Below are 26,602 nucleotides of genomic sequence, written 5' to 3' on the forward strand. Positions count from 1 at the left end.
AAAATGCTATACCAACATAGGTCCAAATCTCAGCATTTATAGAACTACAGTTACTATGATTTTATGGAGGAATTCATGAGGAAGTTTATTTTGCCCGTAAGATCATAAAAATTATGCTTCAGCCTGCAGTCAGTTAGGTTCACATCCACGTGAGCCTGGGATAACGGCAAATAAGATTATATGAATAAATATGGCATAATTTTCCAGGTCTGAAAGTGATGATGGTGTGCTTTGAGAAACACTTGTCTCAGGACTGGCACCGAGTACTGCACTGCCTCCGGGACATGGACACACGGGGTGAAGGCGGCATTGCACTGTGGGACTTCCTTGATTTTGTGGTCACCTTCCGCACTCCACTTTTTATACAAATGCGACCATTCATTCTCAAAAAGGTAATTCATGTCTAACTGCTTCATTTATTTTATGTAATATGTAGTAGTACTGAGTGTGAAAAGCTTCCGTTAAATATTTGTGAGTTAAATTTGAAGCAAAACCATGTCTTATAACGATTTTACCTGTAGTTCATAACTACATCTAACCATATTTAGTTTGTTTTAACTGATGGAACTGGACCACACCCAGAACTTGAACTGAGTGAACCTTAGTTATAAAGTAGGAATGAGTCTCCCTGGTTACTTTTCCAGTCCACCCTGCAGACTTACACACACTGCCATTTTTTGAACTGAAAGGGATTAGGGATCTTTGTTAGGTCAGAAAAAATGCACAGTGATAAACCAAATGATATGTGGTGATGCAGGTGCAGATTCCTTGTGCTGAGGAAACCCATGAGACCTTCAGACTGTTGGTGCGAGAACACGTACATGGCCGGGCCCTGCCCCCACCACGTTGCCGGGGTTCACTGCTCCTTGACTTGGCACATCAGGTCAAACAGCTGAAGGAGGAAATCATCTCTGCCAAAATATCGGGTGAGTTCACGTACTCACAGGTTTAGGTATTTTTGCTTGTGCTTTCTTGCCTTTATATAGCTGATGAGTGCTTTGTGTGTGTATGTGTGTGTGTGCACGCGTGCACACAGGCGAGCTAAATGTGTGCCTTTCATTATTGAGAAACTAGACTGAAAGAGTGTAGTATAATGCATAAATTATCTCCCATTCTTGTTGAATTTTTAGTTCAATTCTCTTGACTAGGAGAGTGTATATGAGTGAGGTAGAAGGATAAACCAAGGATAAGGTGGAAAGATGGGATGGAGAAATATATGAACACAGATGGTTTTAAGTTGGCATGAGGGCAGCCTGATGGCATAGGACAGGGTGACAGGGAGGTATTTAGTTTGTGGCCACCCCTTCCAGGGTTAAGATATCTGCCTGTAGATAGATAATCCTCTTGAACTTGTATTTATGTATGTATATGCAGGAGAGCAAGACATACGCCCTTCACCCTTGGAGATCCAGAGTGAAGTATCCCAAGTGTCTCGTCGTCAGCGTCTCTCCTATGCTGGGCCACCCTCGGACTGCCCACCCAGGCCCCTTAACTCACCCCCACACCGATCCAAAGGTGAGGCCTTGTGTGTTATTTATGTATTGATGCACACTTACTTTGTCTTCACCTCGTTCCTATAATACATGGGATTTATGCTGTAACTTGTTGTCCAGCTGATTGGTTAAATGTTACTGATATTCATAAGTGGCTTTTGATGTGAACAAATTTACGGCTATTATGAAATCTCACAGCCTACTGTATAACTGATGTGCAACATTGATTCATGAATTTATATTGGATGTACTTGGCATCCACGAGCAGTATATGAAGAAATTATCATACTCTCAAGTAGAATTAGCATTATGCACTGGCTTCTGCATGTTAATGTTATTTGTATGGAAAAAAATATATATTTACAGTAGTATGAAAGTGTCTGCACATTTATGCATATACATGTATATTTTACTTGTTCAAGCTGGGTGGTTCAGCTTGCCATTATAAGCATTTTCAATTCTAGCCACTGTACTCTCAGCTTGTTGTGTTGATGATGGGGCCTCAGTCTGTTCTGATGTTTTTACCTCTGCTTGACTTGTATTGGTTAGGACCTGCACTGTGGCCATTTTTTATCAGGTTATTAATTGTTGCACTGGTGATTTGGTGTTGGTGTGCCCTGGGCCTGTAGTTTGTCATCTTGGGAGACTTTTTAACTCCTCTTTCTTTTGCAGTTTAACAATATTACATTTTGGTATTCTCTCTTATGGTATTTAAACTGCATGAATAACTTAGGAGAGAATATGAATGTGCCATATGCAGAAATAAACTGGTAAGGAAGAGGTATTAGGAACCATCCTCAACTGATAAGAATATGGGTCGAGTGTGTACCTGTTTCTGGTGTCTCGTGCGCTTCCTTTGGTTGAGAGGCTGATATGGCAGTGTTGCTTATGTCACTGTGGGAGGTGTTTTATGGTTTCTTTCATCAGTGACATGCCGGCATTTTGAATGCATAATCTATTCATTGCTGCTTTAAATGTAAGTGGTGTATAGTTTGCTATAGGTTTTTAATGTTGTCAGAATACTTTTTTTTTTTTTGTCATTGCCACTTTGTTTCTTTATCCAGGAGAATGAATCGGATTTGCAAGAAAGCATCTGGCATTTTTTTCAGACAGTGTATGCATCGTCTTTACCTGTTGCTGAGCATGATAAGCTCTGCTTGAAAATTATTAGCGTATCATAGGATCACAAACATACCATGAATTACCTGTTGCTTTTTTGTGGTGCTTTCATTCATGAATTTGTTATCATTATATAATTCATGTTTGTTAATAAAATATGTACTGTTCTGTTCTCTGGAAACTTAACTTGTACATAGATGTGAAGCGAGCAGTTATTATAGGCAGGTTTTCAGTACAGTTCTAAGATGCAGACAGTAATGCTGGAAAATGTAGTTCAAGAAAAAATGCATCATACTGGAAATATGTTCATGATGAATGAATGACCATACTTGAATTTCAGTATCGGTTCTGATGTACTGAATAATGTGGGTTAGTCCCTGATGATTTAGGCAAATTAACAAAATATACTTATTTAGTAAATTGTTGCAGTTAACCATACCTGTTGCTATCTTTGATGAAGGTACCTGTACTTAGCGACAGTACAGTTTAGTGATTTTCTTCAACAAGAACAAATTTTTTTTCTCTCTCTGTCCATTATTCAACCCAGTATAGCCCATTTTCTCCTACTGAAAGAGATGGGTACAACCATTAAGACAAGGGATCACCTCTCACTCTCTCTGCAACCTCTTCTGGCATTTTGTGGGAGTTAGGGAAACAGCTCTGAGGCTTAAGAAGGTTAAGGCAAGGATGTTCATGATTCATTGGATGTTGTAAAGAACAGTGCCCTTTGAAAACTTTGTAATGGAATGACTGCACTTTAAGTATCCCATTATATAGGGGGTTCCCACCATGCAGTGATATCCTTGCATATGAATCACCACAGTATCATGGACACTGTTAGGAGAGATATTTTGTATGTCTTTGTGTTCACAAAAGGCAGCATGGGGAGGAGTAGGAACATTGTTCCTCTGTTGGTTATAAAACATTGGTTGTCCCCATCTCTCTCATGTGAGAGAAAAATGAGCTCTCAGTCTTGGATTTTTTTTTTTTTTTTTTTTTCACTCTACTGTCATTGTATGGAGACAAATGACCAGCAGTCAGCAGGCTTCAGCTTGCTAGGGGGTTTGTTGCTGTGACAAATACTCAGGTTGCTCTTTTAAGGCACACAAGCACCTGTGATGCTAAGATGACAGCCACTGAGAGGAATTGGAAGGAAGCTCATCACAGAAAGTACAAGAAAAGGGAGACTATAAAACTGCTTAGTATGTAAATATTTACACAAGAAGAGTATCGCATCATGACACTCCTTATGCAGGGATGTCCTTGCATAGTAGGATCATTCAGGGATGTCCTTGCATAGTAGGATCCAACCATATTAAGTGCAACATCATATTATAAAAACTGGGATTGATTTCTCTCCCTGTACAGCTTTCAGTGGATTTGTGAACACCTGAGCCTCAGGCTTTTTAAGTTGATATGTCACTTTCATCTCCACAAAAAGTTAGTGGTGGTTGCAGAGAGGGGTAACCTCTCTTAACGGGTGTCTTCTTTGAATGAAGACAGAGAGATGAAAACATGTTGCCTGTGATACAGTTTGTAACTTTCAGTGTAAACCAAGTGGCTTACAGTAGAAAATATTAAGTCTCTGTTTATATCATCTTTTATTATTCTAAGTACTGTACAAATACTTATACAAATACTTATACACAGTCATTTATATAAGATTATTCTATTGTATGATACAGCCTTACATATTGAGGTATTGCACAAAATAGCTGCAAGTTATTTTCCAAATTCTTTATTCATTCCAGCTGAACGTTACAATAGATATGCTCTGAATTATTCCCCTACATATTCCCTCCCCTCAAGTTGGCCTGTTGCTTTTATCTCATCCCAAAAATGCTCAGCTATAAAAGTAAGTACAGTAGCATGTGCACTATATCATGCCATCCCTTGTTTGCTGCTAATGCCAAGAGTCAGTTATGGCGACACCACTTGGAGAAAATTGACTTTCAAAGTAAGTTACGCCCCTCCACATTCAATAATATGAGCTGTGTTTAGCAAATCTAGTTTCCCCCATTCAGCAAGTAAGTTTTACCACCACATTCAGTAATTCATGCCATCTATAGAAGACCTAGTCTCTCCTTTCAGTAACTAAACTTTGCCTCTCCACATTCAGTAACTTACGCTGTGTTTAGCAAATTTAGTTCCTCCTTTTGGATCCATCCCCAGCGTGCATAGATGCTAGTGGCAAACATCCCCTCTCCCATCCAATATCTAGCCCTTAACCCATCCAGTCTAGTGACATTTTTTGTTTTATTCAATCAAACTATCAGGCAGCATTATCCAACTTGGGAAGGACCTCTGGTAGTGAAGAGGTTAATAAAGTTTATGTTTAACCTCTCCATTTGAAATGTCTCTCCTAAGCTGGATAAAATTGATGAGATAGCAAGAATACAGTATATGTCATCAGATTGAAGGAGTTAATTGATGTACTAAGAATGACAGGAATAGCGTATTAGGATTCTAATGATTATTATTTCTTGTCTTAGTTTCTTCTAAATTAACAGAGAACAGGTTCATAATCATATCCATAAGATTAAGTCATTGGAATTAATATATTTAAAGAAACTGAATAATATGTATGTTGTGACTGTAATTAGTCAAGTGAATATGCCCACACAAAATAGTGAATTACTGTAGTGTTCATGTTATATTCCAGCGTTAAATTATATCAGCTTCATATTAAGTGCATCCTTCATTGAGAGTCTTTGCTCGTGTTCATCCAGACAAACTTACAAGATACTTTCTCAGAGAATATTGTAGGAGTTATGGTAATGTTTATGAAAGCATTAAAGTCAAAATAATGCAGAATCAAGGCAGATGACTTGCAGCAAGATTATTAGCACCACTCAGATAATTTCTCAGTTAGTGTGTCTGTTGTGTCTCACCTACTCATTTCCTTAACACACAGTGCAGCCAGAAAAGCTACCAAGTCTTTTAGCTTCATGATCATTGTATGTGTATGACTATGCAGTTTTCCACAAGATTGAATTACAGTTTTAAAGAGGATATTTTAGGAGGTATAGTTTTTAAAAGACATAGACCTGCATTCCTGCTGTATCAGTTTGGTCATAACGTGGAGTGTATATGTATTAGTATATAGAGATAAGATCACCACTTGTTATGCCATAATACTGTAATGAATGAAGAACTAAAGGCAAATGACAAAATGCTGTGCTTGCAGCTTATAGGAAGGACCAAAAACAGTGCACCATATTCCAGTGAAAATTTAAGAAAAATTTTTACATGACATTGTTGTGTTTATAATAATTCATCTTTTATGTTGCATAGCCACTAATACTGTGTTCATTGCAGGTGTAAGGAATTGATTATTTCATCTCTTACTGTGTATTTCTTTTACTATTGTTTATAGGTGTTGTTGGGAGGGTGGTGTCAAGGAGTGTGGTGATCAGACATTGTCTTCTTGTCCATCATCACAAGTAAAGTCCATTCTGAATTACACCCGGCCACAACTTGCACTTTCCACAACTGCTCACACTTCCTTACTTTTATGCCATCACCTGGAGAAGTAGTTCATTCATTTATAATTGTTTATCATTCATTCTTTGTTAGAAATGCTCGACAGAGACACCTTCACTTGATGGCACCTAGACAACCAGGTGGCTGTGCTTCATGGCTATACAAACATCCCTCAATCCCCTCACTGTTCCCCAAAGTGGGGATGGTGGATTGCCAGAGAAGAGCAACTTTAGTGTGCAGTCCACTGGGTTCACATTCTGATGAGCCAGGGGTTGCAGCTACTATTACAGTACTACTAGTTAGAGGTGATGGAATGAATTTTGAGTGAGGGAGTATGGACAGATGTGGGAGGATGTGTCATAGCTGAGTGTAATTTTAATTTGAAATAGACTTTACGTCATGTTTTTTGAAGTCTTGTAAAATTGGGATGTTGTATCTGGGTGATTTCTTTATTTTTTAAACATCTGTATTGTTCTTTCAGAAAAAAAAAAAAAATCATTGTTACAGCAGGAGTTGTAAGATTTTACCAAATAGCAGAAGGACTGTCTTATTTCCTTGATTCTTTCCTTCCATTGCTTTTTATTCTGCATTTAATGTAATTCTGATTATCTTGGTAGTATTCTGACTTCTGGATACAAGGTAACTCAGAGATGAAAAACTGTGTAACTATAATAAATAAGAGAAGGATTAATCAAAATACTGTACTGTAATATATTATTGCTCATTTAAGTTCAACTTAATAAGAGTTGTGTAATGTCTATTCAGTAATTAACAGTTTTGATTTGAATACAGTATATGTTTAGTTTTCTGCATTACATTCAGAAACTCAGATATAAAGGGAAGGAATTAGAGGGTATACTTTTTTCTGCTTCACCACTGCCACAAGAAACTCAGCTGCTAGTATCATTAAGTCTCCCCTTCCTCCTGCTTCTCCTTCTGGTGCCCTTATAGCTTCCCCCTTGCCTCATTGTGCTTTGGCACCCCCCTTTTTTACCTTCCTAGAGCTCTTGTATGGTCATATGCCAGAGTTTTTGCCCACTTTCCATCCCTATCACTGGCTGGAGGCTAGTTGTATCCAAAGCTTCACACTGAACTGGGACCTAATGTAGAATGTTAAGGTGGTGAATGTAAGCTTTTTCAAATTACATGAGCACCCATTCATGACTGAGCTTTAAAATACCACCTTAACAATGGACAACAGGTCTTTGTTTGATGTGAAATTCTGGGTACAACTTCTTTTTAATCAGTGGTAAGGGGAGAGGGCAAGCAGAAAATATTTCGGTATTTCTAGGTTTAGAGACTTTGTAATGCATCTTCCTTAGCTGTATATTCTGCACATTACACCTCAGTAACCTCTTGTATGTTATTGATGCTAACTATGTCAGTGATAAAGCAGTATAAATAACATGCAGGAGAGTGTTAAGGTGTGCTAGGCAAAATAAACCATTAAGGAGGTGCTGTGAAATCTCAAAGCCACTAACAGCCCTATGGTTCATAAGTTCCCCATTCTTCACCTCTTGGATGCTTTGGTACCCCCTTCCTTACCCCTCTAGTTCCCCTGTATCCCCCCATTTGTAATCTATGATACTTTGTTACCTCCATTTTCTACCCTTTGATATTGTAGTACTTATGCTTTAGTACTCTGTCTATTACCTCCAGTCCCCTTGTACCCCATCTGCAATTTCTCATGTGTTTTGGTGCTCTCCTTCCTACACAGTGGTGCCTTGGTACCCTCTCTCTTTTTACTCCTTGATGCTTTGAAAATTCCTCCCCTGCTTCCCAGTACCCCTCTCCCTCTTTCATGCTTGTTACTTTAGTTCAACACACCCCTGTTGGCCAGTGCCCCTGTGAATGCCTGCTGGTCTGGCACTCTTGTTCTTTACCCCTGCTAACCCAGTGCCTGTCTTCTAACCCCCACTCCATTGTTAATTTGGTGTCATCTCCCTTTCCAATGCTGACCCCAAATCCCCTCCCCTTGCTGACTCAGTACCTTCTCCTGAACCCCTGCTGGCTCAGTAACCCTTTCAGCATCTCTACTGACTCAGTATCCCCTCCTGAACCCTTGCTGTCTCCCTCATGAATTTCTGGTAGCTCATTATCCCCTCTTGAGCCCCTGCCCACCTGGTATCCCCACCTGAACCCTTGCTGACCCTGTGCCTCCTTTTGAATCTCTGCTGACTCAGATCCCCCCTTGACTCCACGTACCTCCCCTGTGATGCTATGGTGACATGGTATATCTTCATGAATTACTGTTGACCAAGTGTCCCTTCCTGAACTCATACTGGTTCATTATCCCTTCTTGAACCCCTGTTAGTCTAGTTCCCCCTGCTGACTTATTCCCTTCATGAGCCCTTGTCAACCTAATACCCCCTAAGTATCCCCTCCTGACCCCTTGCTGCTGATCTGATATCCCCTCCTGACCCTCTGCTGCCCTGGATCCCCCCCTGTGCCCATGCTGACCTGACCTTCTCCCGGGGTGCTGTCAGGGTCAGTGTCGAGCAGCAGCACTGGCTGCTCCCTGGCGCTGCACCGTGACCTGTCTGTGAGATCTGAGCCTCGCCCCGCCCCCCCTCCCTCCCAAGACCCCCAGACTCCCGTCACCCCCACGGCTGATCAGACTAGGCGCACCTCTTATGCTTGGGATGGTCTGCCTCTTGGGAAAGGTACTGTAAAGGCACTCACACTCCATGTAGTGGATTGTACTACCTGGCTCGTGTGTCCTGCTCTGCACAGTTGGCCAAATACATGTTCAGGCTTTTGATTACAGTTGGCCCTCCTTATTTGCAGCTTTAGTTATCCATGGGTTAATAAAACAGCTCAAAATACACCTTTGATAGACTGTATTTTGAAATGGCTGAACACCCTGTGTTGTTAATTCAAAATACAATTTAAACAAGTATACTTTAGTATCTCATGATGTACTGGAGCATTACAGAGGGTTTGTAGGCAGTCAGATACAGTAAACTCCCAACTATCCTGCATAATAGAGCCAAAGGCCTGCCGGATACTCTAATATTGCCAGGTTATGCAAAAGCCCCCCCTGGGGCCCCTAACCCCCCAACTCTATAACACTTATCCACTGTCTGACCCCTACAAAATGCCTTAAAATATCAAAAAACCACTAATAGATGTTCCTAGTAATAAAATACTGTAATGTACTGTTCAGTGCTGTAATTTTATGCACAGAAGCAATTTCATGCTGACGATGGGGATGATATCAAAGCCGCCCAGCTGGGAGACCCATTTTTCTTTTACCAGACAGTAATGATAAACACACATTTTGTAAACACTAAATTGTCAAAAAATGAGCTAAAATATGTTTCTAATATTGAAACATTGTATGTAATGTAAAGTTCACTAATTTTTTGTACAGAAACACATTTCTTTCATGTTGATGGTGGTGATGATGAAGATGGAGGTGGTGATGTAAAGACATTATTGGAGAGTACTGTACAATAACACCCAAAACAAATAATTAAAACATAAAAAAAAATCAGTAAAATTAAGCATGTTTCACTGTACTGTACTGTACTGTGTACACCATACTGTACTTTCATCAATCAAAATTCTAGCAGATGACTCGACCACACAGAATGAAACAAAACACGTCTCGTAGTAGCAAAGACAAACTTCACTTGGGAAGAAACAGTTGTCTAAATGATTTTATGTGTTAACTATTTTTGTGTTAACTATGCCTTTGTAGCATGATTATTTTGCTTAGTACTGTATAATAACACATTTTCATCAACTCTTCTTGTTTAGTAACACAATTTAATCGGCCTTTCTTTCCAATACACTTTTATCAATGCCTTAGCAGAATCTAACAAGTCACTTGTACAGTACAGTAATGTACACTTGAGAACACTGTAAGTTGAACTTGCCAGAGAGGAGAAGAGATGAGGAGGCAGCAGTACAACTTGTCAGAGAGCCGCAGCAGCACTAGAGGGCCAGCCAGGTTTTAGAGGGAAACCCATTGCAACGTTAACATTTAACAATAATAATGAGTTGGAAGAGACAGAGAGTGCAATGTAGGCACGTTTATATATCGGCATCATAGCGCCAGAGGAATACAATGGAGAGTGACAGAACATCCACTTTCCTGCTGCCAGTCAATGAAAACTTTACATTAGAATTCTCCATCCCCTGCCTTATCCAGAGAAAACTCTTCTATTCCCTACCATTGCATCTTCCCACCAGCACCTTGTGATTTGCTAGGCCCACCAACCATCAACCTTCTCTCCCTCTCTCGCTTTCATACTACAGTACAGTATAACCCCATTCTTTTTGTGTACTGTATTTCTTTATTTTCTTTTTTTGTACTTATGGCTGGATGTTTGATGACAACAACTGACTCATGCAGGATAACAATGTACTTTTAGCCAGAAGAAAGGGTCCTTCATGCTGGATAGTGTCAAACATTTTATGCTTACTGCCAGGCACAACGTTAATTTAGCCATTGGCTATGCTGGATAATGTCGTATGGTGCGTAGTGCCGAGACGGATAATCGGGAGTTTACTGTAGTTAAATTATGACTGCAGAGGCTGTTTTAGGGAAGTGCCAGTTATACATGAACTTTGCCTTTTGCAGGGGTCTTATGTATTCCTCTCAAATATGAAGGGACTACTGTATCTAATACAGAATGATGTGAATGGAGTTGAGCTGAAATGTTGCTCTCAAGCTCTCTACTGTTCATTGTAAATCCTTGTCAGTGTTGATGACAGATACAAAAGCTTTTGGCCAACTGTAGATAGGAATTTGATGTTTAGACTTGGCCAGTACAGTAGCTGACCTGATCTGTGGACCTGGTGACTTATACCTGACCAGGTTAATCTGACTTGTAAACTGGTGTACCAGACCTGCCCAGTACCGTACAGTAATAAACATGACCTTCTGTTATGCTGCAGATTTTTTTTTTTTTTAATGGGATGGGGGCCACTCACAGCTTTAATACTAAGTCATGGGTGTATGAAATATGATAAACCTTAGTAATGGGGTAGAAATGAGTCTCCTTGGTTACCAGGTGAAATTACAGTATCCTCCAGTCTGCCTATGTTTCACCACAACTTTAAGTACTGATTCATGAGTGCGTGAAATTCAGCAAACCTTAATGTGGTAGGATAATGTCTCCTTGGTTACTAGGAAAATATATCCTCCAATCTGGCTACATTTGGCCATGAGCTAAGCCAAGAAAAGGCTATGGCTCTTTGTCAGGTGAAAACAAAGCAACTAGATGTGAGCAGACTGACCCAACCTGTGAATTTGGTGACCTGGATCTGATGACTGAACTGACATATAACAGTTTTTCCAGACTGATAAAGTTCCATAACCTCTTTCAGCTCAGTTGTTGGTCTGATGTAGTCAGATTGGAGGGTTGAATTAACAGTTAACTGAGGAGATTCATTCCTGTATCATAACAAGGGCTCGTTGAATTTCATGCAACAGTCTATTCAAGTTGCTGGAGTGGCCCAGCACTGTTAGATGAATATAAACTAACTACAATGGCTTACTTGACCTGTTGACTAGGTGCACTACACCTGACTTAACCTAGAGTGCCAGACTTGACCCGTTAACCTGGTATGCATGACTTTGGACCTGGTATGGTAATAAAGTAGTAGTGGTTGTAGCCCTAGGTTCATCTGATATGTGAACCCAGTGGAGTGTAGGCTAAAATTGCCGACCTCATGAAATCCACCATTCTCCTTTTGAGGGATTGGAAGGGAGTTGAAAGATGTTTTTGTAACCAGGCATTGGAGTCACATGGTTATATTAGTGTCACCACATTAAAGCGTTGGACCGAGTATGCTAGATCACATCAGGGTGCAGGAGAGGGATGCTACATGTGGTGGCACTTATTTATCTGTGTGTTGGAGCTGCCCAGTTGTGCAAATATCCTCGACTCCTTCCTTCTCCTCCAAAAGGAGGATGGTGGGCTGCAGGAAAGAAGCCATTTTAACCTGCAGTCAACTGGGTTTACATTTCTTGTGAACCTGAAGTTACAACCTGCCACTATTACTACTACCTGTTAACCTGGGAATGTATTTATAAACTTTTGTAAGCTGAAATTTTCCAAAGATTGCCTTCACCCAGAGCTACCAAACACTTCATCAGTGACTACAGTATATATTTAAATTTCTGTTGTGAGACCATTGACCATATTAGCATATAGTCTATAGTTTGAGTTGCTTTACTTGATGGCACCTCTCCATATCTTCCAGTTATGAACCATTCCCCCTCAGATAAATAAATAAATGCATAAAAATAAATAATAAATAATTGTTATACTGTATAACTGTTTTGGAGAGCCCTTTGTCCAGTAATACGGTAAATATCCTTTATAAATACCTGTACTTTTAGACTCAACCTATAGACCCAACCTATTTGACCCGATGTGATAAACTAGAGTGACTGCTGAAGTCATGATTGGAGGTGACAACGCTGATGACCAGCCGAGCCTGAGTGTAATGTCCTGTGGCGTGCTGAGAACTCTGTACTGTAGATCTGAGCTTGACCATGGTGGTTTAAGGAGGCAGAATTGTAACCTGTTAGGACTGAATTGAGGTGTGATGTGGTAGATATGTAGGGGGAGCATGTAAATGTTTAATGTGATGGGTAATGACAGTATATGTGTACTTACTTAAATGTACTGTAAATGCAATCAGTTTGCATTAGATTATCTTTTTATAGCAAATCATTCTTTCTACAAAAGGCCTCTTTCAAACAGTTTCATAAATCACAACCAATGAAAATTGATATAATTCTGTTAATCAGTAAACTCATTTCCTTCTTAAAACATGATGATGGCATATTAAATATAGCTCATCAGTATTGTTAATTCACATTCTGTGTAATTAACAGACTCTAATTATTGTAGCTTAGTACAAGGGATTATTTCCTAGAAGATAGGTAAAAATGATGTGTATATTGTACATTGGTAACCCAGTTTTGTGTACCTAGCAATAACTTTTTGAGTCAGTTTGATGAACTTATTATATACTGAAAAGATATTAAGTTATATTGTTTTTTTTTATTCAGTTGATGTTAGAAATGTACAAAGATGTTAGCTACTCATGTGTATGAAGGCTGCATGTTCAAACTACATAGATAAGCAGTTCACAGAGCAGCACAGCTGACAGCCCCACTGTAACTGTGGTAAGTCCTTTAAAAAGCTTACTCTGTGTCCTTCCTGTCTGCTATTGCATGCTAATTTGTCCATAGTATTTCCCAGAACTTCAGTGTCTGTGTACATTTTCATAACATTGGCCTCTTTATGACACTGCCTAACATAACAGATGCTTCATGTGTTACGTCACAGTGTTTTGTACCGTCCGTTGTTGTGTAAATGTTGTCTCATGTCTTGTGTCTGCCTTCTTTTCTCTTTGTGCCAACAGATTTACTGTATGAAATTCAGTTTTAACTTCTAATTTCCTTCTGCCTCCCAGACTTGGAAAATATAAATAGCTTAGAATTATTGCATGCTTGAGGAACTATTAATTTCAAGTAGTTTTAGCCTGTTAATATTCTCATAGATACAGTAAGCATTTTCTGATGTAACAGAGCTGGAAGTGGCTCTTATATATATACAGTATTTAATGTTGCTTTGCCTGCCAACTTAATGCATTGCCAGTTATGTCCTTTATACAGAAATAATGGTTATCCAGAATACATGATGTAATAGGTAGAATATAAAAGCAGTAGACTGGTATGATATAAACTGTGTATATATAAATCTTCCCTTTTGTATATCCACTAAGTAACCTTCAAAAAAAAAAAAAAAAAATACTGCCCTCATTGTAATTCTAGCATCCTCTGACTCCAGTTAAACATGGATGAATGTCTCGCTGTGTCCTAAAGTTAATGCATTGTAGCTGTTGTACTTGGCTTTGCTCTGACTCGTACTTGGCTTCCTTCTGGAATGTAGAGTAATTCTGAAACTTTTGTGGTTCTATGAAAATTCCTGATCTTGTATATCTTCTGTACTGTTTTTGTGCTTCTTTGATAAGCCTAGCCACAAGGCCAACGTACCACAGCAAATGTACTTAGCTTGTACATTGCGGATGGTGCACTGAATCATCTCTCATTGACACATGCTGCACACAGACGTGCTAGATCAAATGAAATATTTTGGTTTGAAGCCTTCTCATTTTAATAAGAAAAATCAAACAGTATATAAGTTATTCAGTCTCAGCCTAACTTTTAATAGCTGTTGATATAAATAAACAGCAACACTGATGTACCTCCAGAATTTTCATGTAAATGTTCTCTGTCTCAGGTGAGGAATATTAGTACTGTCACAAATGCAGCCAATTTGAAGTATGCTCACATATACAGGAGAGAAAACAAGTTTTTGTAAAATAAAAAAAAAACACGTTTTACAGATAGTGAATCAATATCCAAGCACCCTTCTCAGCTTTGTGAGTCTAGGATAATTTCTCCAGTCAGCATTTCTAATGTCTCTTTGGTATTGAATGTCGCTTGAAGTCTTTTTCTGAAGAATTCCTCCAAGTGAAGGAGTATAGAATAAAATATATATTCTTGCATAATTGAGGGCTTTTGCTGTTATCAAGTAAAATTTTGAAGGACTTTTGTCTGGAAGTATCCTTCCTGTAATAATACAGGATATGTTGGTTCAGAATCAGCTGCTTTTGTAAATACTGATGATTTCTTGATAATTACCGAGACACTTTCAGGTACCAGTGTTCCTTATATGAAAATACTGAGTTTATGGATCAGAGTATTGGATATCCATCCTCTGTTTAAAGGTATTTATAAAATCAGTACTACCTGCTCCAGCTCAATAATAGTAAAAAGAAAGTTGTACAATTATAAGTTAATTAATTTAAAAACTTAGGGGTAATATGTCAGGTATTTAAATACTGTGAATTGCTGCACAGTATACATTATAGAAAGAGTATTAAGTGCAGTGTGTGGCATGTTGTTTTGAGAGTGATAATGATGTCACCTGGCTGGTTGTGTGGTTGACTGTGACTGATGAGTGTCCCCGACTGTCCCTCTCCCACACACCCGCTGCCGCCTCTCTTAACTGCTGGGCTGCGGTCACTCTTCTCTCCATCCCCGGGCTTGGCTTGTGTGGCCTGACTGGGTGTGGCTCGTTCCATTAGGCTCTCTACGGCCCTCCCCACACGCCACCGCCTCGGAGCCTCGCCTCTACCGCAAGACCTTTCTTCTCCGCAAGCGAGGCTCCCAGCCCAAGCTGCAGGCAAGCAGTGTGCCAGCCATCCCTGGTAAGTGTGGCATAGGCTCAGATGTCATGGTAAGTGCTAAATGTCACCCTCACATGACTAACTTAGACACATTATACCTCACTTTAATGCACTAATCCATATATGGGGTGGCCTATTTATAACACTCCACTTCTATTCCACCAGGCACTTTCTTGTGTTTTGTGGGGACGGCTCATTCTTGTCAGTATCTTTCCTACATCATTCATTCACATCTTACTGCATATGCCACAGTCATACCCACGTTAGCCAACTGATCCATCCCTGCAACACATAAGATAATGTCAGTTGAGTTTATAGTGAAGTGTTATTTACAGATTACCCTGTATGTCCTGCTAAAAGGCATGGAGTTCCTGGTAAGTGTCACATATACCCCATTTAAACCTCAACCAATTTAGGCACATATTTCACTTTACTGCACTATATTTCTTACTAGTTTGAAATGCACTTACAGCCAATTTTATATGCCATCACCCTATTGCTAAAGACATTGATGCAAAACACCATATCAGAAAATTTGATATCCATGACTAATGCAAAGATTTCATAGCTGGTATCTCATGTTCCTCCTACTTCTAATTCTAACTTATTTGATTGTAATGCTTGCATAATGTGTTGTAGCCATCGTAAATAAAACCCTCTTGTAGGATCAGTTTAAAATTGAATTGCTGGTATTAGCTAACCTTACAGCATCAGCAGCTTCATACCACTCATTGGTGGTGGAGAGGGGTGCCTTCATGTGGTGGCACTGATATAACTGGGTGGTTCAAATGCCTGGTTATACAAATGTCCTTCATGTAGTTCCCTTTCCCCCAGAAGGAGGACGATGAACTGCGGTCCGCTGGGTTTAAATTTCAGATGAACCTGGGGCTACGGTTACTACTACAACTCCTACTGTTGCTATTGTCACGCATTGTTGAATACCAAACCTCTTCCTTTCATTCTAAGTGTTGGGTAATATGGGAATGTGATGTTAATTGTCTATTTGGTCAGTGTTTTGTTTCACCTCGCCGCCATTGAAACTCACCACCTGTTTTGGGGTATACGATGACTCACCATTTATTGTTGATGTGTAGGACTGAAAATGTACTGCTTGGTGTTTGAAGACAAGAGTGTTTGCTGTGCTTCCACCTGCTGTTGCTTTGTCCCTAACTTCACTGTAAAGGGATGACATTCTAAGGTCCTCATGGAAGTGGCATAAGAGGCTTCATAACACCTCTTCCTTAGGGGTTTATTTCTTGTTTTACACCTTAGCACTTTTTTCTTGTGCTGCTTATGCTGTTTTTAATATCAATGTGGAGCTTGAGAGGGGAGCCTTCACTTGGTGGCACTGATATAACTGGGCAGTGGAGCTGCCCAGTTATACAAGCATCTCTCAGCCCCCCCCCCATCCCGAAAAGGATGATAGTGGATGGACTGCAGGAAGAGGACAGCTTCAGCCTGCAGTCCATTGGGTTCACATATCTGATGAGCCTTGGGTTGCAGCTACTGCTACTACTTATTATCAACACAGTTGCATTCATCAACATACAGGAGGATATCAAAGGGTAATGTGGGGAATAAATAACCAAGGAAGAGGTGTTTTAAAATCTCCATTGCTTCATATAATACAAACCTAAACCACCTGTGCCAAAGGTTGAGCCATTTGTCTAATATTACTCATGCTTTTAATTCATATTCCAGGCTGTGTTATTCATGGTCCACTCTACTATCGTAAGTACAGTGGGAAATAACGACAAAGATCTCTATGGTGCTTGATGTATAGATGGAGAAAATCATAACTTAGATGATGATGATGATAATGATGTTTAGATACCGGTAGTAATATTCCACAAATATAGAACCTAAAATTTGACTTAGAAGATGATGATGATGCTGCCTAGATGCCATAATCAGTAATATCCCACTAGTATGGGGCATAAGATTTGATTTAGATAATGATGATGATGATTAAATTCCATAGTCAGTTATATCTGATTAGTATGAAGCATGAGATTAACTTCTGCCATATTTGAGAATAAGCCAAATATATAGTGTTAGGCAAATCCCGAGTACTGTATTTATTATCATATCACATACACATGCACTAGTTTATCTTCAGTGCAGTCTCAAAATACTGTAGTTTTTTTTTTTTTTAGCTTAATCCAGTTAAGTAGTCACTTATTGTATTCCTTAAATAGATCTTGCATTAATTTTCAGTATGCTTCCTTTAAAAACAGCCCTGCAATCATTGCTATAGATAACGATATAGGATGTGGACAGTACATTTTAAAAACTCTTATGTTAGTGATTTATATCAGATTTATCCATAGTGTCAGAGAAAAACAATCGGGAATAGGACTGTAGATCCAGGAAATTTGATATCCTAACCCCATCTTTAGTAAGCTTGAAAAGTTAATGCAGTGTAGCCGTACTGTGCCCTTGCAGTGTTTGTACATAGCATACACCGTAGATAATTTTAAAACTCAGGGTCTGTAAGTTCTAAAGGAGTTGGGATAAATGATTCTTAATAAAGTTTATGAGATTGTGGGGAGATTAGTTTGTTGAGCGGAGCAAGGAATGTGTGCGGTAGGGGCAGTTATAGAGGGAGTGTGTAGCATAAAAATGTAAGTGAGAATGGAGTGGGTTAACAGAGAGTATGGGGTATGTAGATCAGATATTTAAGAGGAAGGCGTTAGTTAAAAGATTTATAACAAAAAATAAGAAGCCATATGTTGCATTTATAGATTGAAGAAATCATGTGACAGGGTGGGTTGGAAGGGTTTATGGAGCGTGTTAAGCACACAGTATATTAACCCCTTAAACGCAGCCGTGTACAGTCGTTCCACCCCGAGTGGCGGGGTTGTATCGCGATCTGAGTACCTGTAGGAAAATATTCGCCAAAAATCAGAGATTAACCCTAGAACATTATACTTGGTATGGCAGATAGTACTTACATTCAGCTTTCTCCAGAGACAGGTATTGAGCCTTCGTGGACTACCCAAGGACTTGTGGAGACTTGCAAAGTTGGGTAACCAAATCTTCACTTTCACACCTCCAGCAACCCGGTTTCCCCTCTACCACAGCCTCATTCTGTCACAGTAAACTTTATACTACAACGTAAAGGTAGTTAGGAATCCGTATTTGTACAATAAGCACTGAAAATAAGGCTAAAATCAACGGAGCGTACGGCCGACATGCACTGTGGCGGCGGTCTTCCCGTCACTCAACAAACATTTCCATTTTCACAGCTAAAAACATGTATACTACATTATTTTCAATCATATTACTTCCCAAAAGATCACCACGGCGCGCTTTTTATTCTGCCTTACGCCCGCCACTTTATTCTCATTCCTGTCGGCCGCTTGCACTGACTGGGAAGAGCTAGAACCCGCCATAATGTCACTTTGAAAGCCTGCAGTAAACTGACGCTAAACAGGGGCAAACGGTGAGAAAAAAAGCTAGTGTTACAACTGGGGAAACAAGCGTTTCCTAGTAGCATAAACTGCTTGTGAGAGGAGATCGCAGATTTACAGTTCTGAGCGCTCAGAGCGCTGCCATGTATCACAGCCAGGCTGGCCGGGCCGTGGTGGGGGGGGGGACGGGGGGAAAACGCAATATTTGGCAACAACTGAGGTCAGTAGTACAAAGATAAAGTATGCTAGTTGTAGCTAGAGGGTGGTGGTACTGATAGACAATACCAGCTGGAGCCTGCTTGCCCGCGGTTATTCAAAATTTACTAGAATTGCAAATGCGACGCTCCGCCATTATGTCCTTTTTGCCGAGTGTCGCAAACACGACGATCCGCGTTTAAGGGGTTAATGTAGGACAGAGCATATTAAGGACAGCTACGTCCATTTTTTATAGTTGTAGTGCATGTGCAGAAGTGAGGAAGAAGCTTCGTAATCTGTTTAATACTGTATTAATGTACTGTAACTGTTAGATAGGGATGGATCATGTCACCATAGTTGCTCATTACATATATGGATGGAGTAATAAGCAAGTTGTAAGTGAGGACAGCAGGTATAGAGGCAAAATTAAAGTTTACTGGTAATATATGGAACAGATAACCTGCCTGTATGCTGATGATGCTGTTTTAATGGTAGAAAGTGAGAGTGATCCGCAGAAAACGATGAATGAGTTTGATAGAGTTTGTACAAAAAGAAAACTGAATGTGAAAGTAAAGAAAAGCAAAATAACACTATGCGAAAAGAAAAAATATGACATGATAGATTTTGGCAGGCAGTGTAGGATAGAAAGAGGAAGCACTATGAAATGATGGCCAAAGATAAGAGGAGAATTATTCAAAGAGGTTGGTAGTTTTAAATATCTATGTGTTGTTGTGTAAGTATGGCAAAATGGAGTGTGAGGTTAAGGAAAAGAGTAATTGGAGAACTTGGCAATGTTTTTAAAAGTAATCTAGGTGGTTAGTACAGAATATAAAAATACCCTGTGTGAAAGTGTTTTCCTGCAGACACTACTGTACAGGAGTGAAGTCTGGTTAGTGAGCGAGAGAGAACTTGCTAGGTTGCAGGTTATAGAAATAACCCTTTTCAGAATAGTGATAAGCATAAGCAGGGTGGTATTTTAGGTAAGAGGAAAATTTATTAGTATTCTGGAATGGAAGAAAGAGCAATAGGAATTATATGTGGAAACTTATTAGTATTCTGGAATAGAAGGAAGAGCAATAGGAATGAGATGTGCAATTACAGAATTCAATTAAGAAAAAAAAGGTAACATTCAGATGATATGGGCATATACAAAGATCGGGTGTTATAGAAAGATTGTGAGAGTAAGATTGATTATAATGTTGGCAGAGACAAACATTATGTGGTATGGATGAAGAGAGCAGTATACAGGTGTTGCTAAGATGAGGAATGAACGAGGAGTATTAGAGAGAAGTATACGGTATCAGGATACAGTAGCATGGAAGTGGTTCTAAGACTATACTCTGTTGAGATATACCTGGAAGGATGAAAGTGTTGGGAACTATAATGAGAGAGATTGTTTGGTGAATATACTACATAATTGAAACTGTTATACCATAAACATTAGAACATTTTTTCCAGACTCAGCTGAGGTTTCCCACAAAAATGAGCCGTGACCCAATAACGTGTTTTGATTGCAGGATAAAATTATGAAGTGTAATGTATGTTTAGGTATCATTGCCATCTCCAGCACTGAGGTTACATCCATTTTCAGAGTTAAATGAATCTAATTTATTACTTTTACTAGCAGACGAAGATGTAATTTCATTTTTGTGTACCGTAAGACAGTATTTGTTTCAGCTGGTGTAATTGTATGTGTCTGATGACTACTATTGTCTGTGTGGTGCAGCTTGGGGCTGGTGTTGTTAATCTCTTCAAGAACATGATGTATTTTGTATTGTCTTGTTACTGCCAGACAGTTGTATTCAACTTAGGAGAGCTCTCTGTTGAGGAAGGGTTCATAAAAGCTGTATCTATCCCCTCTAGGGTTAAATGTCTCTCCTAAGCTGAATAAAATTGTTTGGAGAGAACAAGAATGTATATCTAAAATACTTAATTGAACTGAAGGGGATAATGATTGGTTTGCCCTTGACTGGTGTAGCTGGTGGTATGAGTGAAACTGGTGTGCTTAGTAGTGTGGTTTATTTGTTGTTATACGTTTTTGGATACACTAAATATTTTTTCTTAATAACAAGATGTTCTCAATTAGATGTCATCATCATACCTTGATAGATGTGGTTGAATTATGTGAGTACAGTATTAAGGGGGGATAGACAAGAGATGTTCTATATGGAGGTGAGAGGCATATATGTGTGAGAGCTGTTAATACCAAGTTGAGAGGTGTAAGAGTGGGCATCAGAGATAAATAGATGTGAGATGAGTGATTAGGGGTGTGTGATGGGTGCAGATGTGTAGTGTGGGTGTGGGGTGTGGGTTAGATAAGACTTTAACAGATGGTATGGCCTGCAGGTGAGGACAGCACTGTATCAACACCCACCAGCCCAGGGGAGACGGGTATGGGGACGGGGGGCAGCCAGGAGAGCGTGAGGAGTGGAGTGCGGCCACGACTGCAGCGACAGATGGCACAGTCTCGTAAAACATTCAGGTTCCGCAAGAGTAAACATGGTCATGGAGAGGTAGGAGGCTGGGCTTGTTGGGGTATAACCTATTTCTATTTTGTTTGCAGTGATTCTTTGCTCTACTTTGTTCACCTTAACTTGGCAGAGAGTATAGAAATATTGCTGCATGTTTCCCATAGCTCAGTAATTTTATTCAGCTGAGAGATATCAGATCCTGAAAATGTTAATATTATCACCATTAACTCCTTAATGATCAGAACATTTTCAGTAATAATTTTTCCTGGTAATGTTAGTCAGTTTATTCAGATGAGAGTAATTCATGAGAGCCTGGATGTTTAGTAGGCCACCAAAACATTACCTTATTGTGTACCAGGGTGGACAGGAGAGGCAGCCTCAAGTGGCCCATATCGATGTGGAACCAACACGTGTTCCCCCTGTCAGTGGCACCCCTATTGTGAGTGGAGAGGACCCCGCACTTAGGGAGCTGTCTGTCCCACTCATGCCAGAAGATGAATTCTCATCTCAAAACCAGACTGCCAAGAGGGAGAAGCCCAAGTGAGTTCACCTTTTACTCTCTTCTACCAACAGTAGAGCCACATTAATTAATATTGATATATTTCTTTATGATTAACAACAAAACTGAATGGTTGCCTTTGAACCCAGTGATCAGACCCTTCAGACTTTCAGGATATTATGTAAGAATGAAAACCTGATTGCTTTAGGTGTTTTTTTCTGTCACCCTTTAATCAGTTTTGCCCACTTGTGTTCTCCAGCCTCTTACATCTTGTGGGTGGCTCCAGTTAATTCGCAGTGGTAAAAAGTTATTTTTGACTACACTGAATTCCTGTTGTGTATTTTAGACCTATGAAAATGATTGTGAATGGATTACCTGTGACTGTATGAATCACTAATCTTGTTTGAGTTTTGGGGTCACCAGGCAGCTTAACCCCTTCAGAGTGATGCTGTATATATTTCATTCTTGTTATATCCAGATGATTTTCTTTAATTCAGGGAAGACTTTGAACTCTGGGGATTAGATATAGCATTTGTTACACATTGTCTCCTTTAATATGAACAAAATTATCTGTAGGCAGCAAGAAGGAAGTGGAAAAATACAACGTTGGATGGAAGGGGATAATATTGTACTAACACTGCATTTCTTTTTTATGACCCGTTTACCTTCTTTTCACAGCATTAAGTTAATCCAACCTAATATGTCTTTTCTTTGACTGCATATTTAATCTTCATCACACAGGGTTAATTTCTGAAGGAACTTATTTATCATCTTTTTATTTTATAGATTTCTTTTATTTCAGCCAAATACTTCTTTTCTGTGAGTGTTTATGTTCTTTGTACAGAGTCCAACCTGAGGGAGAGAGTGTGAGTGAGATCAGCTACATGGAGACCTCAAACATCTCTGGCTACCGGGAGGGCTTTGGAGGTTTTGACATGAGCCTGCAGGAGCTGGAGCGTCTTGAGATGCAGGTGAGCTACTCTTACATGAAAGATGGGTTTGGATTCCATTGGCTTGACTGGTGAGTGGGTGAGTGTGTGGCCCATTTCATTGGGTATGCATGTTGATTTGGTCCCTCAGTAAAAAATAAAGAAATAAATAAAAAATAAAGCTGGGATTATGATGATGATGATGATGATGTCACCCCTCAGGTACGGACTGGCAAGTACAAGGAGCCTCTGGTTGGGCCTGCTCCACCACCAACCAGAAAGATCTCTGTGGTAGAGACTCGTTTCCACGCCCCACCACACCTGCACCATGGTCCCACTCCCTCACACCAAGCACCTCCACCCACGCACCACGCACCCCTCCCCATGCACCAGGAACAAAGGGTGAGTTATCTAGCCATTTGTGTTCTTAATTACTGTATCCTACATGTAGTAACACTGTGCACTGTGGGTATAACTGCTGCTGTGTCCACCTGGAAGCCAAACCTCCTCATATGTCCTTGCACCTTGCCTTGGAAAGTACCCTGGTCTGATGCTGGTGAACCACTGCCTATCACAGGGGAGCACTGGATCCCTACACAGTGTATGTACTGTACTGTATCTGTAGGATGGCCCCACACTATTTGCTTACTGGTGGTTTACAGGCCTACTTGGCCAGGCAGACTGGAAGAAGATACATTATTCATGTCCTGATTTGGACCAGAAGAGGGTCTAAGACAGGTTGAAACTGCTTTATTTCACTGAACAATATTTTCATACGTGGTATCATTCTTTCATTTGCAAAATTCACAACACTGTGAAATCAAGATGCAATACTGTTATATCATTTGTCGCAAGAACAGTGATGCAGGTAACCTCATCAGTCTGGTGCCATAATTTCTGTTTTCATCTTTCTGTATCCAGATGATTTTATTCAGCATAGAATAAAAGTGTTTGAGTTAGGTATAGCCTTTATAAATGCCATCACTCATAGGGTGCTCTTCCAAACCGAAAAAAAAAGAAAAGTAAACGGGAGAAGGCAGGAATAAGCCATACAAATGCATCATTGGACTGAAGGGTTTAATGTAATGTTGTTGATAATGGTGGCTTTATAGTGTGTTTCTTCTCACCTAACAAAGATCCCTAATCCTTTTCTCTTCAGTTGGTGGCCAAGTGCAGTCAGATTGGAGAATTGTTTGACTAGTAAGAGTAAGGTTGAGACTTATTCCAAAACTAAGACTGATTGAAATTCATACAACCATGGCTTGTTATAGTATTGAAGTTGTGGGAGTAGCCCAGTTCTGAAATATGACGACAAACTTACTACAGTATCCCTTCCCTGTTGCAGGATGAGGTTGGAGATCCTGCCCCAGTGTCAGTAAATGGCCCACCTCGTGGACCCAGTACCACCTCCACTGCAGTACCACACCCGTCTCATCCACCTCGCCCATCACACCCAACAACCACCTCTCATCCACCACACTCCTCCATTCTGGTCACTCACGATGGACACGGACATCATTCCTCGCACCCACACCACACTGTTCACTTCTCGGATGTTCCGGTTGATGCCCCGGAAGGAAGATCGCTCACCCCCAGGCCTCCTCACCCACATACCATTTCCCAAACTCCTCCCATTTATCCCTCATCAATTTCTGCCACCTTATATCACCATCCTGTTAGGTCATCACAGCCTATATACTCCAATGTGCATGCCCAGGTTAGACCCACTGTTTCCCATCACATCCAGACCAGTCACACATCTTATGCAGGGGATGCAGTTCATAGTTCCATAGTCAGCGAGTCCAGTCACTCAGAAAGGGTGGACACGGAGGAACCAGAACCAGAATTTGATCACACAGTTAAGTCAGGATATGGCGTGCATGAAACCCCTTCATATGTTCAGTCTGCAGTCAGTCATGGACTTAGTGCCCAGCAAGTGGTTCATCCTCCACGCTCGGTACATGATCACCCTCCCCAGCGCAGCCACACACACCGTCACTCTGCCACACACCATCAGCATCACCATGACCATCATCATCATCATCATCCTCAAGAGCAGTACTCTGACCAGCAGTATTTAGAGCATCGTTATGTGGAGGACCATCACTATCACCACCCAGAAACTCAGCGTCACCACCACCACCCTGAAAGTCATCATTACCATCACGCAGCTCATCATCACCATCCAGAAAGTCATCACTATCATCAACCAGACAGTCACCATCATCAGCACTCAGTGAGTCACCAGCAAGAAGATACAGACACACACTACCATCACAGAGGTCAGACCACTCAATATCAACCATCAGAGAGAACAGGATATTCTAGCCAGCCAACCGTATGGAGACATTCTTGGACTGAAGGGGAGGCCAGGGAGTCTCGTATGTGGAGTGGGCAGGAGGAAAGGCCCCAGAGAGGTGTGTGGCAGCAGCTCCAGGATAGAACCAGGAGACAGGACTGGGAAAGACAGCATGGAGACAGACCTGATGAAGGAATGAGCACAGGAGAGCTGACGTCACTGCTGAGGCGTCTTGACCGTCGCACTCCTTCAGAACAGTCACTTCTGGTGGCAGAGAGGGATGAAGATACTCTCATTTAAGTCATCATTGAAACCTTGTCCGTATGATACAAATACAGTAAGTCCTGGTGCTAGAGAGGAATGCCTTCATGTGATGGCACTGATATAACTGGATGGCTCCACTGCCCAGTTATACTAATGTCCCACAGCTCCTTTACTATCCCTTGAAAGGGGGATAGTGGTCTGCAGGAAGAGGGCAACATCAGCCTGCTGTCCACTTGGTTCACATTTCAAATGAGCCTTGGGCCACAAAAACAACAACAGTAAGCTCTCATTGTATGCTTGGGATGTGTTTCAGAATATCACAACTTCTTTTTTATAACCTATACTATAAGCTGGAGGATATTGTTAAGTCAGCCTTATCAGAGTAATAGAATGTTTATAGTCAGTCTTATGCAATCACCTGCAAATTTAGTTGTGAAAAGGACACTAAAAAAGGCAGCATACAGTGGGCACGTACTGTACTGATGCTTCCCAATAAACACAGAACACAGCTCATGAACATTCCACTGTACCATCTTTGTAATGCAGCTCCCCACACCACTATCCACTCATGTAAGTCACTCTGATAACACAGACAGTGCTTGAGCATAACGTCAACAAAAGATCTCCTAAAGCACCTGATCTAAGTGACTGGTTTCCTGCAGTCCTCCAAGTTCATGTCCAGAAGAGTTTGGTGCATATCAGTGTGTTTCCCATAAAAAATGATGCTTAATTCCACCAGTACATACTGAGAATGCTAGCTCTATTCCTAATATTATTCAGGAGTTCTATGATACAAAGAATGACGTAATCAAATGTAACTGATACTGTACTTGAGAGATGCATTGATATAAGTTTATTTTTAAAAATGTAAAATTTTTATGAATGATATATGTATATTATATAACATTAGCCTCTTAGGCAGTTTGTTAATGTATTATAATAGCCATCTCAAGTGAGGAAATTGAGAATCAAAACTTATAGAATGCATGCAGTATTTCAGTTAATGAGCAGTATGCCGTTTAGTAGTATTAAAAGTTTATTAAAAACTCAGTTCAAGGAACACATTTAGCAGTAAGTACATGATTAAATATTAACTGATTTTTATTGCTGCTGGTGTTGTAACTGCTCCATATGAATACAAAGCTTATTGATGAGGGTACCTAGCAAGTACTGTATTGTATTTACAGATTTCATCCAGATCTTTTTCTTTGTGGC

General features: G+C 40.2%; 1 protein-coding gene across 1 annotated transcript in view; it reads left to right on the forward strand.

Moving 5' to 3' along the window:
* The window catches only part of unc80 (unc80, NALCN channel complex subunit), a 152,477-nt gene extending 126,543 nt beyond the window's left edge, over positions 1-25,934 (forward strand). Inside the window, exons 67-77 of the mRNA XM_080279925.1 lie at positions 208-392; positions 758-926; positions 1,375-1,515; positions 8,582-8,758; positions 15,216-15,338; positions 17,019-17,048; positions 21,272-21,438; positions 21,755-21,936; positions 22,740-22,866; positions 23,047-23,226; positions 24,170-25,934. Of these exons, the coding sequence (XP_080136051.1) occupies positions 208-392; positions 758-926; positions 1,375-1,515; positions 8,582-8,758; positions 15,216-15,338; positions 17,019-17,048; positions 21,272-21,438; positions 21,755-21,936; positions 22,740-22,866; positions 23,047-23,226; positions 24,170-25,423 (2,735 nt within the window). The 3' untranslated portion in view covers positions 25,424-25,934. The remainder of the gene's footprint in view (positions 1-207; positions 393-757; positions 927-1,374; positions 1,516-8,581; positions 8,759-15,215; positions 15,339-17,018; positions 17,049-21,271; positions 21,439-21,754; positions 21,937-22,739; positions 22,867-23,046; positions 23,227-24,169) is intronic.
* The last annotated feature ends 668 nt before the right edge of the window (positions 25,935-26,602 follow it).

This window comes from Coenobita brevimanus, chromosome 81 (assembly GCF_032717465.1).
Source record: "Coenobita brevimanus isolate Jiangsu-jjx chromosome 81, ASM3271746v2, whole genome shotgun sequence".
NCBI lineage: Eukaryota > Metazoa > Arthropoda > Malacostraca > Decapoda > Coenobitidae > Coenobita > Coenobita brevimanus.